The following is a 12,545-nucleotide window of genomic DNA, read 5'->3' as shown; positions in this document are numbered from 1 at the left end:
TGCACGCTTCTACCAGTGTGCCTTAGCACTGACGTGGAGTGATCAGCCGGAGCAGGGAGACAGTTTAGTCTCCATGGCTGCAGGTTCCTTGGCTTCTCTGAAGAGACAGCCAACAAAAGGGTCAGATAAGGCTAATTGTGTCAGTGGTTATTGTTGTACGGGTACTTCTCTATGTGAAATAAGACTGAGACCAGACTCTCATTTCACATAGGCGGTGAGCTGGTAATGACTTTCAATCATTATTGATCTGAAAGAGAGTCCCACGAGTGGCAAAAGCTTCTATCCCAGGCCTTTACTTCAGGTTGCTACTGGCTAGCTTCATCCTAAGGGCATCAAAGGCTGAGAAATGAAGCCGTAACTGAGGTCACCGTCTTTTCACTGCAAGCTGATCTGCTAGCTCCCAAAATTCATCCCTGTTAGAAGTATTTGAATGATGTTTTCTTGCCCTTCTCTTCACAGACTGCAGGCTGCTTTGGGATTACGTCTATCAGCTGCTTTCTGACAGCCGGTACGAAAACTTCATCCGATGGGAGGACAAGGAATCCAAAATATTTCGGATAGTGGATCCCAATGGGCTGGCCCGGCTCTGGGGAAACCACAAGGTAAAGAGTGGTGGGGTTTTCCTCCCAGGGAATGTTGCCATTTGTAACATTCTGGAGTTCATCCAGAAACATTAAAGAGAGAAAGAGAAAGTAAAATACTTACGGAAAGGTTTAATCTTTCATTCTATTTGTATCAGTTTGTATATCTAAAGCATCCAACCTTCATCAGCAGGGACCGCAGAAAGCCAGGCATTATATAAAGAGCCTGGTAGTTTGTGGGTAAAGACATTTAGCCAGAAAATGATATGGACACAGGCTGTAATAGTTCTGCTCTCTGAGGGTATCTCCCGCCTCCTTAGGTCCGATGCTACTGGGTGCTCAGGCTAGCTAGCATGATGTCTGGAAGGGGCCATAATTGCTCTGGTATTGAGCTTTCTTAGGAAAAGCACAGGGTAACAATTTAATAGAAATCTCTACTTGGGGGGGAGAAAAGAGGGGCAGGGGTCTCCGCACCGTGCTCCTGCCTGCAAGCATCGCCCCCGCAGCTCCCATTGGCCGGGAACGGGGAACTGTGGCCAATGGGAGCTTTGGGGGCAGTGCCTGCAGAGAAGGGCAGCACACAGAGCTACATCCCCACTGTCCCCCCTCCCAGGGTCTGTTGGCCCCTTCCGGGAGCAGCATGGGGCTGGGGCAGGCAAGGAGCCTGCTTTAGCCTCGCTGCACCACCACCCGGGAGCTGCCTACAGCAAGTGCCACCCAGCGGGAGGCCACATCCCAACCCGCAGCCCTGAGCCCCTCCCAGAGTCAGCACCCCAGACCCGCTTCTGCACCCCAACCCCCTCCTGAACCCCAAGCCCCTGCCTGAGCCCTGACCCCCCTCCCAGAGCAGACATCCCCTCCTGCACCCCAACACTCTACCCCAGCCCAGAGCCCCCTCCTGCACCCAAACACCCTCACAGAGCTTGCACCCTTACCTCAGGCTTAGCCCGGAGCCTCCTCCCACACTGCAAACCCCTTGGCCTCAGCCTAAGCCTACACTTCCTCCTGAACCCCAACCCCCTGGTGAAAGTGAGTGAGGGTGCGGGAGAGCGAGCGATGGAGAGAGAGGGGGATGGACTGAGCGGGACAGGGCACATCCTGTGTTGCCCTTACATTCAAAAAGTGATCTTGGGTGTAAAAAGGTTGGAGACCACTGATATAAAGCAAATGCTGCCAAGCAGGAGAAATCATGTTTACAGTCCGGAGTTGGTGCGCTGCTACATTTATGTTACATAGGCTGCAATGGCAGAGAAGTGACTGCAGATTTGGGTGCCTCAGTTTTAGGTGCCCAACTTTGCAATATCTTAAAGGGGCCTGATTTTCAGAAAGCATTGAGCACCCACTGTCTGATAGGCCACTTTTTAAAATCTTGGCCTTACAGCATAGGGAGGCTTTGGAAAATAGGCACTTCTGCTGGAGAATGTGAGCCTGCTGGCTGCAGAAAGGCTTGGGTGAACAAAACCCAGCTTCTCCAGGTAGATCACTGCCATTCTCACTTGCCACTGGAGCCTTCCCTAAAGTATCCCTGATCCAGCCATAGCTCTCAGTGGGACGGGTAAACAAAAGGGGTCCCATTCTCAAGCAGGGGGCCTTTTGGAAAACAAAACCAGAGTGAGCGATCTCGGCTCAGTTAAGTCGGAGACTGATGGTAATCGCTCATGTCAGGCATAGAACAGGCAGGCACTGCACAAGCTTCCCACACACACAGCTGTGCCAGCATATCTTATTTCGGACCTCTGACACACTGCCAATGCACCTCCTACTGTTCCAGTTATGGGCCGCTCCTGAGCAGAGATTCCCAGTGTGCCAAAGTGTGGGGGGGAGGCTTTGCAATATAAACAGATGTATATGTTAATGGAATTATTCCTGATTTACACTAGAGAAAACATGAGAGGAGAAACAGTTCTAGAGTTTCAAAGTGCTGTGTAAACATTAACTAATTCATGGAGGGGAAGCCCAGAGGAGCACCACCTTTAACAGAAAGGAGTGCTGTCAAATAAAGTTTATTAGCTGTTTACAAACTTTTACAAAAGGTCATTCATTGAAAATAAGTCCTATGTGGGGTGATACTCTCTTTCATGTTGAAGTCTCTTCTGGTGATGAAGGCCTTTGTTGAGCACAGTCCAATGTGACCTATTTAAAAATCTCCCCCCATTTTTGGAAGCCACCCTCATTCAAATCACACTGTGTGAAAAGAAAACCATAGAATGCCAGAGAGGCAGGATAGGCCTACAAACAGCGGAGGATCAGAGCAGGTAGCTTCTTTAACTAGCATGGTCATTTCACCTAGCTGTGGTATTTCTATAGCTGTTTCCAAAGCTTTAGGAAGGGTGTATTGACGTGCTTCTCTCTGCTTTTCTTTTGGAACAAACAGAACAGAACAAATATGACCTATGAGAAAATGTCCAGAGCCCTACGCCACTACTACAAACTAAATATCATCCGGAAGGAGCCAGGACAAAGGCTTTTGTTCAGGTAATTCTTCCTCTTTTTTTCTTCCCCCTTCTCTGCTTGAGGTGATTTCTTTGAGAGGATAGCAGGAAGAAGTTTTGGACAAGCTGCTCCACTACCAGCCATGTAGCACGGTTGTCAATGGACATAAAGCTGAAAGAGCCTTCCACACTGATGCTTCCATTCCTTCGGGGGTGCTGTACCAATGTACCAGACAAAGAGCCTGATGTAGTGCTCACTGGAGTCATTCCATTGACTCTAGTGGACATTGGATCAGTCTTTAAGACCTCAATTGTGTGCCTCCCATTTGATTTCACAATCTAAGTCACAGCAGTGCTTGATTTAAACCCAAGTCTCTTGATCTCACCATATTGGCGCTTGAGCTACTCCAAACCTCCATCTTGTGATCACTCAACTGAGGTTTGGAGTTCCCTGAACTCCAGCAGGGTTTATAACATGTACTGTGGAACAGGAGGTGTGCAGTGGCCATGGAATGGGACCCAAAATAGAAGCTTATAAGGAACAGAGGAGAGGAGAAAGCTAGGGGAGCCATTCACAAAACCTGAAGTACCAGTATTGGCAATACATCCCAGTGTTTGGGAACCACTGTTCTAGACAGTGAGAAACAGAAATGTAGAGTGTATATGTCTGTAATTTGTCAATATCTAGGAGGAGCTGTGCATCTAGTGAGGCAGGATCACTGGAAACTGATCCCACTTTAGAGTCTGATGCAAAGCACCCTGAAGCCATTCGGAGTCTCTCCTTTGATATCAATGGATTTTGGATCTGGGCCTCAGCTAACATTCATTTTAACTGGAAGACAGGGTTTTGTTTGGGGCTTCTTAGCATGGTATGGAAAAAGTAATAACTAGAGCCAGTCAAAATATTTACATTGAAAACACTTTTGAGGGAAAAGGTTCATGGAAATTTTTTGATCTGGTAATTTTTTTTAATATAAAAAAGGACAAAGGAAAAAAAGGGAGTAAAGGGGGGGGGAAATCAATTGTCATTTTAATTTTTGATTAAAAAGTTTTTTAAAATTGCAAACTTTCCAATGAACAATTGATGTTTTTAGTTAACCCTATTAATATTGAAAGAGAAAAAGAGCAGCTGTAGAATGTCACCCCATTCATGTTTTTCTGACATCAATGTAGAATAATGAGGAATGTGACTTTGTGAATAACATGCAGGCAGTTGTCTTAAAACCACCATGCAGAGTTCCTAACAGAGGGTAAGATGGTGGTAGAAAGAGATCTATAATGGAGGGGCTGAGTGTTTTCTGTAGCCCGAGAGGCCTGTGCTGATGCTTGGCCTTGCTTAATTCACCAGCATTTACTTACTATTCATTTATTTAGATTACAAATGCTATAAAAGGCCCCCTGTGCATAGGTGCTGGTGCTTTTGGAATAATTTAAGAAACATCAGAACTAATATCTTAAAGTGTAGCAGTGCAATTTGCTATAACCTGGAAATACATGTGGAATCCTGTCTTTTAGAAGACAGAATGGACAGAAGGTGAGAGGGGTTGGGTTGGGGGGGGGAATACAGGATCTTGGTTTGACTTAACTCTCATGAAAGATCATTAAACTCAATGGACTGGTATGGGGCAGAAATTAGGGCAGAATTTGGCCCCAGTCTTTAGTGAGTTTTCCTTGTAAATATAAGGCCTGCGTCACTATCTCCCCACTCCAGTTTTGTAACTCAATTCATAACAGTGGAGTTACTCCAGCATAAAATGGGAATAGCACAGGGTTGAATCAGGCCCATTGTTTTCTTTCTAGCGCATACATAAAATTCCACATTAGAAAGGGTAGCAAGTGTACATTTGCTGAGAGACTCCAGATTTTTCCAGCATCCAAAATAAAAGGCCCGAGTTTTATAATCTCACAGGGAGAGGAGTTATCACATCTTTTCCTTTAACTTCAGTGGGCATTTTTTCTGGATCAGGATTTTTTACAGGCTTTCCAACAGTTGGTTTTGTTTTCACTGGATAAGGCTACTGAGCACATATTTGGGGTGAAATAAAACTGACCCCTCAGATTCATAAATTAGGGGCTGCACTGTGTTAGACAATAAGTCACTTGCAAGGGAGTTTCATACTGTGGAAAATGTTTCACTGCACCCAGTTTAGACAAACCTCATACATGATTTGTCCCAACTTTTGTAACACTATTAAGTAGGAGGGTGATTTATGCTTCAACTAGCGTTTCCTCATCCCTGGGCCACTTTCTCTTCCCATTTTATCTAGTTTAGAAGGCAAAATCAGAGTCTTAATTTCATGTTTATATAGATCTATCTATAGTGGGCTGGGCGGGTATACACATGAAAAAGTGTAGAGAGATGGTCATAACTGAAGTGGATATTAAAAAAACTAGAATGTATCCTCCCCCCATTCCTGCTGTTGCTGTGTGCCTACAGCTTTTCTCTGGATACCCCTGCACTGAAGCTGAAGAGATTGCTGACCTGAGCTGGAAACTTACACGTGTACACTAGTTGTGATCAAACTACTATGCTAAAAAAATAACACTGTAGCCACAGCAGTGCAGCTGGGGAGGTGAGCTAGCTATCCGAGTACATACAACAGGCTAGTTAAGAACCTCTGTATCACCCATGCTGCCAGGGCCACACTGTTATTTTTAGTATGCTAACTATCAAAGCTAGGACAAGTATATCTGCAGTAGAGCTGTAATTTCCAGCTCAGGTATACATACCTGTTGTTCCCAGCCCACTACCCCCATCCCCCTCAACTTGCACTAAGAGAGGCACTAGGGCTCTCAACCCATTCACTGCTCTGGCTACTGGTGTATTTGACTTAAGGTCTGAGAAGAGTCCATGTGAGAGATTCCTCCCTCTCCTATGCACTGCTGCAGGCTAGTGAGGGAAGATGAGATCTGAGGCTATGCCCAACTCCCCCATTCTTCAGATACTGAGCAGAGTAGGCATGGAGCTGGACGCACCGCTCAGTACAGTTGGCTTCTCCTCTTGTTTTCGTGTGGGCCTGCCTTCGTATCCAAATAGTGTACTTAAACCAATGGGTAATTAAAATGCTTTTCTGATTGTGTTCTAGGGAAGCCCATCAGTATCTGGGGTTGTCAAGGCATGCAGACAACACTAGGGTGCTGGTGGGGACAAAAAACCTAAGAAGGAAGTACAGAGACTCTTACATACCTTTGAGGATAATGCCCATTGATTTCAGTGGAAATTAGGCACCTAAATACTTTTGAGGATCTGGGTCAGAGTCACTAGGGAGATGTTGTGGCAGGATATAAGGGATACTCAGAAGCCAAGGAAACAGGCTCATAGTATGGGTTAAGGGGGGAAAGCCAGTGATTGACTTATCACTTTGTTTTGAAGGTTCATGAAGACCCCAGATGAGATTATGAGTGGCCGAACAGACCGCCTTGAGCACCTTGAGTCCCAGGAACTGGATGAACAAATATATCAAGAGGATGAGTGCTGAAGGAACCAACACACACCACCTCTGTGGGAGAAACGTCTGCCTGGATGGCTGGAGGAGTTTGGGAGGGGGAACAAGAACACAGGAGGAGAATATGGGCTCAGTGCTTACCTTGAAGACCATGCAGGACCCAAAGCACCTTAGTAAAAATAAAAACTAGCAGAGGTGGTGGCGGCAGCAAGGTGGAAGAGAGAGAGCCTGGACTCATGCACTACTCAGTTGTCCCTGACGAGTCTCCCTTGACTTGTTTTTATTTTCCTTTTGTTGGTTTGTTTCATTCTTTCCTAATAAATATGCAGTTTGACTTTTCTTAATTCATATAGGACAAGACACCAGGTTTTACTTTTTCAGAAGGCTTTCCTATGGAAATAAATGGAGTGCTATTATTTTCTGTGCAAGTCTCACAACATAACATGGTATCAAAACTATGGTGACCATGGCACAGAAGGGGTCACCCTGCTGGTTCCATTGCCGAGATCACATTTGCTCATGCTGGCACAAGGAACGTCTCAAACTACCAAGAAAATTTACATATATCCACACACCCACCTGCTAATTGAAGAAAAAAAAAAGTCATCTTTTGCTACAAGCCTGGGACACCTTACCAGCGTATGTTGGCTGGCAGTGGGCTGCTATTAACTGCTGGCACATGGACCAAGTCATCTAAGTGCTTGGGGGGAGGGGGAGGCAGGAAAACAAGAAAAACCTGAGACAAAACACAATAGACCAATGCTGGCTTTTGCCCTTTCTCTAGCAAAGAAGATTTTGAATAGAAGTGACAAACAATGTGGACTTTCTGGTCCAAGTCTTCTATGAAAAAGCAAGGGTTGAAATATTTGTGATTACAAGTAGTTGCGATTTCCACAGCAGCTAGCAGTTTTTGGGTAGAGGTGAAGGGCTGTTTTTACATCTTAAGGGGAAGGAAAAAGGATGAAGATACAATTGCTTATAATACTCAGAAGCCTCCCCAGGACAGCTGGCACTGCTGGAGAGAAAGTGAAATCAGAAGCATGAAGATATGTGGTAGACAACCAGAGACCAAATAGCTATACTGGTATCCTGAAACTGGTTATTTGATGCCTCCCACTTCCTACCCCACTCCTCCCAAAGGCAGCTCTACCAGCCAGAGATCACTACTCAACTTACCCATTTTTAGCATTGTTTATTTAAAAAAAAATAAGAACAACCTCATTGCATTCTTGTCCTTTTAATTTTAAGATATTCTTGTTTTGGCAGTCCCAGTTTGGTGTGCAGCCTTTAGGGCAAGAGCAGCTTTGGCTGCTGCCTGCTACTGGAGGAACAGAGAACCTTGCCAAGATTGCTGGCAAGGATGGGCTCAGCAGGAGCAATGGTCCTTTCAGCTGTATGGACTTTTATGTCGGAGACTGGAAAAAACTATTACCCTTTGTAACTGTACATTGGTTGGTCCCTGCAGAGATGAGAATCAGTGGTTTCAGGACAAATGATGGACCCATCATCAGCCATCCCTTGATAGTCAAGGAAAAAAATCTAGCCGCAAAATATGCATTTGGGAAAGGAGAAGATAAAGTAATTTTTCAACAAGGAGATTGGAGTTTCTCTGCACAGGCATCATGTGATGTCCAAAGGAAAGGAAGATGTGTCTGTTCATTAATAAAATCCCTTTTGTAGATCATAGGAGCCTGAAATGGAAGAAATCAAGGGATCATTAAATCTATCCTACCAAAAAGCCCAGATACAATACCTGATCTTAACCAAACATTGAACAGGAATGTTGCTATCCAGAAAGTTAGGTTATGTTGCTATCCATTTGGTTAGGTGTGGTACCCTGTATATTTAAGTAACTATAATCCAGTTTCACTGCAAGGTGCACTGAGTGATGTATGGCAGAGTGAAGGGGTTTTTAAATGGGCATAGAGTGCCACATCCTGGAATGAGAACAAACCCTTCCCAGTTGGCCTCACATGAAGAAAGACTGGCAATACATCTTCCCATCAAGCTTTATCCAGCCACATAATGAATTGTTTTTTTTCCCCATACTCTTAGTGGTTGTGCTTACAGATTGCAACACGCTGGGTATTTGACTTTTTCCTGCGTCAAAGAACAGCAGAAAATATCAGCAAAAGAGAAGATCACCACCCCATCAGTCCTTGAGGTGGCTCTGAAACCCTTGAATACACAAAGGGTCAGAGGGGGAGGTGCTGAGAAATTCTGGCTTTGTGGCCATGGACCTGAAACTGAAGGGAGAGGGAGCTATTTTTGTTTAATTTTAGCTAAAGAACGTGACCCTGTTCAAGGAGACAAGTGGCAGTCCCTTCTCAGGAGCTCAGGCTCGTGCTTAGGTTATGAGGGAAAATACCCTCTGGTTTTAGCCATAGCACATAGAGCTGGCAAACATCTAACCAAGAAAATGCAAGACAAAAAAAAAAGGAGGGAGGGAAGACTGCGACTGAGAAATGGAGAGGAAAACATCAAAGGGCATCAGATTTAAAGGAAGTTCCTTTCTCTTCACTTGTTTTCTTTCTATTTTCAGATGGTAGAAAGAAAGTTTGCTATTTGTATCACTTGGTACTCTGGCCATGACCATCATTCATTTCCTCTGCTCCAACTACATGGTTAGGAGGAGGAGGAGGAGGAGGACGACAACGACTTTTGTATTTAAGGGCTTTTTTTTGCAGTGTTGGTATTTGTGTGCTGAGGAGTTTGCCAATTTGGTCCTCACACCCTTGCCATTTGTGGTGGCAAACATGGTGAAACGTCATCATGGGGCTAGTAAAGGGGTGGAAGGTAAGAAATCCTGAACTCACACCTATTTGTCCCACAGTGAAATTTCACAGAGAAGTTTTTGCCTTTGACAATAATTGGTAACTGACACCTGCAGAGACCAAGAAATAATCCAGATTGCAAAATATTTTTTAAGCTATGTTTCCTTACTGGTGTTGTGAATGTTGGGAATTTTCTTTCACCACAGAACTATGGCATGTGACCCCCCCCCCCATCCCCTTTCAGAGTCCACTTCCTCCATCACATCCTTAATGAAGGATAACTTTGCCAAGGAAGACCCACACAGACACACCAGTAAGAATAAAAGTAGTCTTTGGATGCACAGCAAGCCCTTAGCATAGTGAACTTTTCAGATAAGATCTAAATGGCTTAGAGTGTGGTAGGGCAACTGCCAAGAGCTGGAGTGTATGACCAAAGAGACTTGCAATATTGAATTTGAGGTGTCCTTAGTATCTTGGGGGCCAATTTGTTAGAAAGAGACTTCTACAGCAACTGTAGGAAATGGATTCCCTCCTGTCTTGCAGAGAGATCCATATCCCATCTATACTGATAGTTCAGTCGTGTTTTACCTACACTCCATATGGCTTCCATTTTTGGAAGCGTGGCTATCAAGGAGAATTTCACTCTTTTCACCTCCCTCAGCCCCTGAATTTCCAGTGTAGGATTTGCCAACTGCCACATAGCCCTACTTTCTGCCCACTCCCTAAAAGGAAATTGGAAAAGGGAGAAAGATTTTAAGGAACCCCTTAACCACTGGGTAATGGGCCTTTTCTCAAATGATGTGACTAAACAGGGCCCTCCCCTGCCATCAACTTGCTACAAATCTGTACAAGCCAGACCCTTCTGCAAACAGAAGGGGGACAATGCTGCTTGGGTGGGACAGATGGCAGCTCTGTAAGCCAATAAGGAAACCTTTTTGCAGTTAAAGTCTCAAATCTTGTGAGGACTATCCATTGAGGAAACACTATTAGGGCCACCTGCATAAACACTAAGTAACTGCAACCACCCCCGATCTCAGATAAATACGGAGCATGCATTCTTCATGATTTCTCCTATATGACTGCAACCATGTGCAAATCCAGAATGCATTTTTTTAAATGAATTCTAGTCTGTTTTTATTGATGGCTTTTTTTAAAAAAAAAAAAAAAAAAAAAAAAAAGGTGTGGGGTTAAGGGACTGAATCAAATGAATGTAAAAAAACAAAAAACAAATGCCTAGTCTCAGGGCCAGTGAGTTGCAAATAATTTTTAAAAATGCCTGTAATTACATCATCTCAATAAAAAAAATTTTTAATATAAAAATGGGAATGCCAAGTTTCTGTTGAGCTGATCATTGCGAGATACAGTTAAGCTATTATGGTTCCGGTGTGTTGCAACTGCTTTTCCACCAAGGGAATACACACAGAATGCAGCAGCAGTTTTCAATCACAAAAAGAAACCAGCAGGCTTGCCATTGCCAAACCTATGTGGGGAGAGTCTGCTCTTTCATGCTTCCTTTGGTTTGCAATTTGAATCCAACCCCTAGAGCATTCTCTCTGTTCTCTTACTTACTAATGGATCCCACCCTGCTTGTTCATAGATCAAAGTATATACCCCAATTTTCCTTTACTGCAGTACAAGCTGCTTTGGAGAAGAGCTAGAGAAGGAAAAGGCTGAAGTAACATGAGGAATCGTTATTGCAGCTTTTTTCTATCAAACGTCTCAACAGTCATACAGAAAATGAAGGAGTCTGGGAATTAGGATTTCTCCTACAGATTGCTGATGTGCACAAAAAAAAAACAGCCAGCTGACCTAGGACCATAACAGCCAATACCCTACACTTTTACCACATGGCAAACCCATTCCCAAATCTAGTCTCTTGGTCCCCGAGTCCATCAAGGCTAGGGTACTATGAAGGCAAAGTTCAGCCCTGTAGGGCAGGCAGTCACCCTCTCTCACTGTGCTGCCACTCTTCTCACTAGGAGTCAGGAGATGTGGGTTCTGCTGCTAGCTCAACCTGTAGTAGGGGCACTGTCTCCACACAAGCATCCCCTGGCAGGTCAGTGAGACTCTGCTGTAGCCTGCCTCAAATTCTCCTCCTTAATGGGGTAACAATGAGGTAACTTAAACAGCCCAGTCAAGGAGAAGCCAAACACTCTATAGTCTGCTATCTCCCTTCAAGAAAACCATCTGAAAGGGGCACTTGTACAAGGGCTTCAAGGCTCTTAACTCAGTGTTCACATAAAACAAAAGGTCTCTAATTTTTGCTGTAAGGCCTCAGGCTTCTCCGGTTCCTGGAGAGCTCTGTAATCTTTCCCCCTTCCCTGCCCTCCCCCAGTTTGTTCAGGGTCTCTCCCAGGCCTCCCTGCCTGGAGAGCTTCTGCAGACCCTCTTCTGCTTTTTCAGGGTCTCTCCCAGATCTCCTTACACAGAAAGCTTTTGCCTAGTTAAGGCTCCTTAGGAGTGTCCCTGCTCAGAAGTATCCTTTCTCCTCAGGAGAGAGTTTCCAGCTGAGCTCTCCAAAGCTTTTGAGTAGGCTCAGGTGCACCTTATTTAACTGCCTTCCAGCTACTCAGCCAGCTAGATAGCCCCAGGCAGACCTGGGTTGGCCCATTCCCTTCAATGGAGCCAATCACAAGCTAGGCATTTGACTCCTTGGAAGGGCAACCTTCTGATACAGCTCCAAACTGCCCATGTGACCTCAGCGCAAGTTACCATCTGTAAAATGGGGCTCATAGTGCTTGCATGCCTGTTGATGGGTAATTCATGAATGTTCTTAAAGTGCTTCTCTGGCTAACTGCTACCTTTGATGTCACAGCAGGTTCATTCAGCCAGCTGTGCCTTGTGCTTTCTGGGGTGGCCAGCAGATGTTAAGATAAATTTGTGTTGTGAAGTAGTTCAAGATGGAGAGTTACCCACACACCCCACATAACCATTCTAATCTGGTGTGGAGTGACCTCCAACATATAACTATCTACATAGACATGGTTTTAAAAAGTTTTGGCAAAAAAAAAAAAAACAACACACACACACAAACCATACATCTCTGTAGCTAGGGATCCTGCCAAAGCAAGATTCCCTAGGCTGTTCCATGCTTCTGGCCCCAGGGGTTGTTTTCTTGCTTTTTAGCCAAGAAGCAAATTTAATCGACACATTAACACAGCCTTTGGGCTGTTTGAAGGCATTTGGAACAGGGGCATGAGCAGCAATTTGGGGAATATGATTAAGTTTTGGAATGGGAAGGAGATTCAGTGATTTGGAGTCAGGATTAATTTAAAGGACCAAAAGCTCTTACTTCCTCAGGGAGCTCAGGCC

General features: G+C 44.7%; 1 protein-coding gene and 1 long non-coding RNA gene across 6 annotated transcripts in view; one reads left to right on the top strand and one right to left on the bottom strand.

Annotated features, from left to right (window-relative positions):
- The window catches only part of ETV6 (ETS variant transcription factor 6), a 177,294-nt gene extending 166,741 nt beyond the window's left edge, over window positions 1-10,553 (top strand). For all 5 annotated transcript variants that reach the window (XM_043515125.1, XM_038371036.2, XM_038371028.2 and 2 more), the window contains 3 exons: window positions 460-602; window positions 2,956-3,056; window positions 6,387-10,553. In XM_043515125.1, the coding sequence (XP_043371060.1) occupies window positions 460-602; window positions 2,956-3,056; window positions 6,387-6,492 (350 nt within the window). In that variant the 3' untranslated portion in view covers window positions 6,493-10,553. The remainder of the gene's footprint in view (window positions 1-459; window positions 603-2,955; window positions 3,057-6,386) is intronic.
- LOC122460367 lies at window positions 7,681-11,857 on the bottom strand. Its single transcript, XR_006281631.1, has 2 exons — window positions 11,659-11,857; window positions 7,681-8,150 (listed from the first exon to the last, which is right to left on the bottom strand). It is a non-coding gene; the product is annotated as an uncharacterized LOC122460367 (long non-coding RNA).
- Window positions 11,858-12,545: the final 688 nt, after the last annotated feature.

Source organism: Dermochelys coriacea, chromosome 1 (assembly GCF_009764565.3).
Source record: "Dermochelys coriacea isolate rDerCor1 chromosome 1, rDerCor1.pri.v4, whole genome shotgun sequence".
NCBI classification, from domain to species: domain Eukaryota; kingdom Metazoa; phylum Chordata; order Testudines; family Dermochelyidae; genus Dermochelys; species Dermochelys coriacea.
This window is presented reverse-complemented; position numbering and strand designations above follow the sequence as displayed.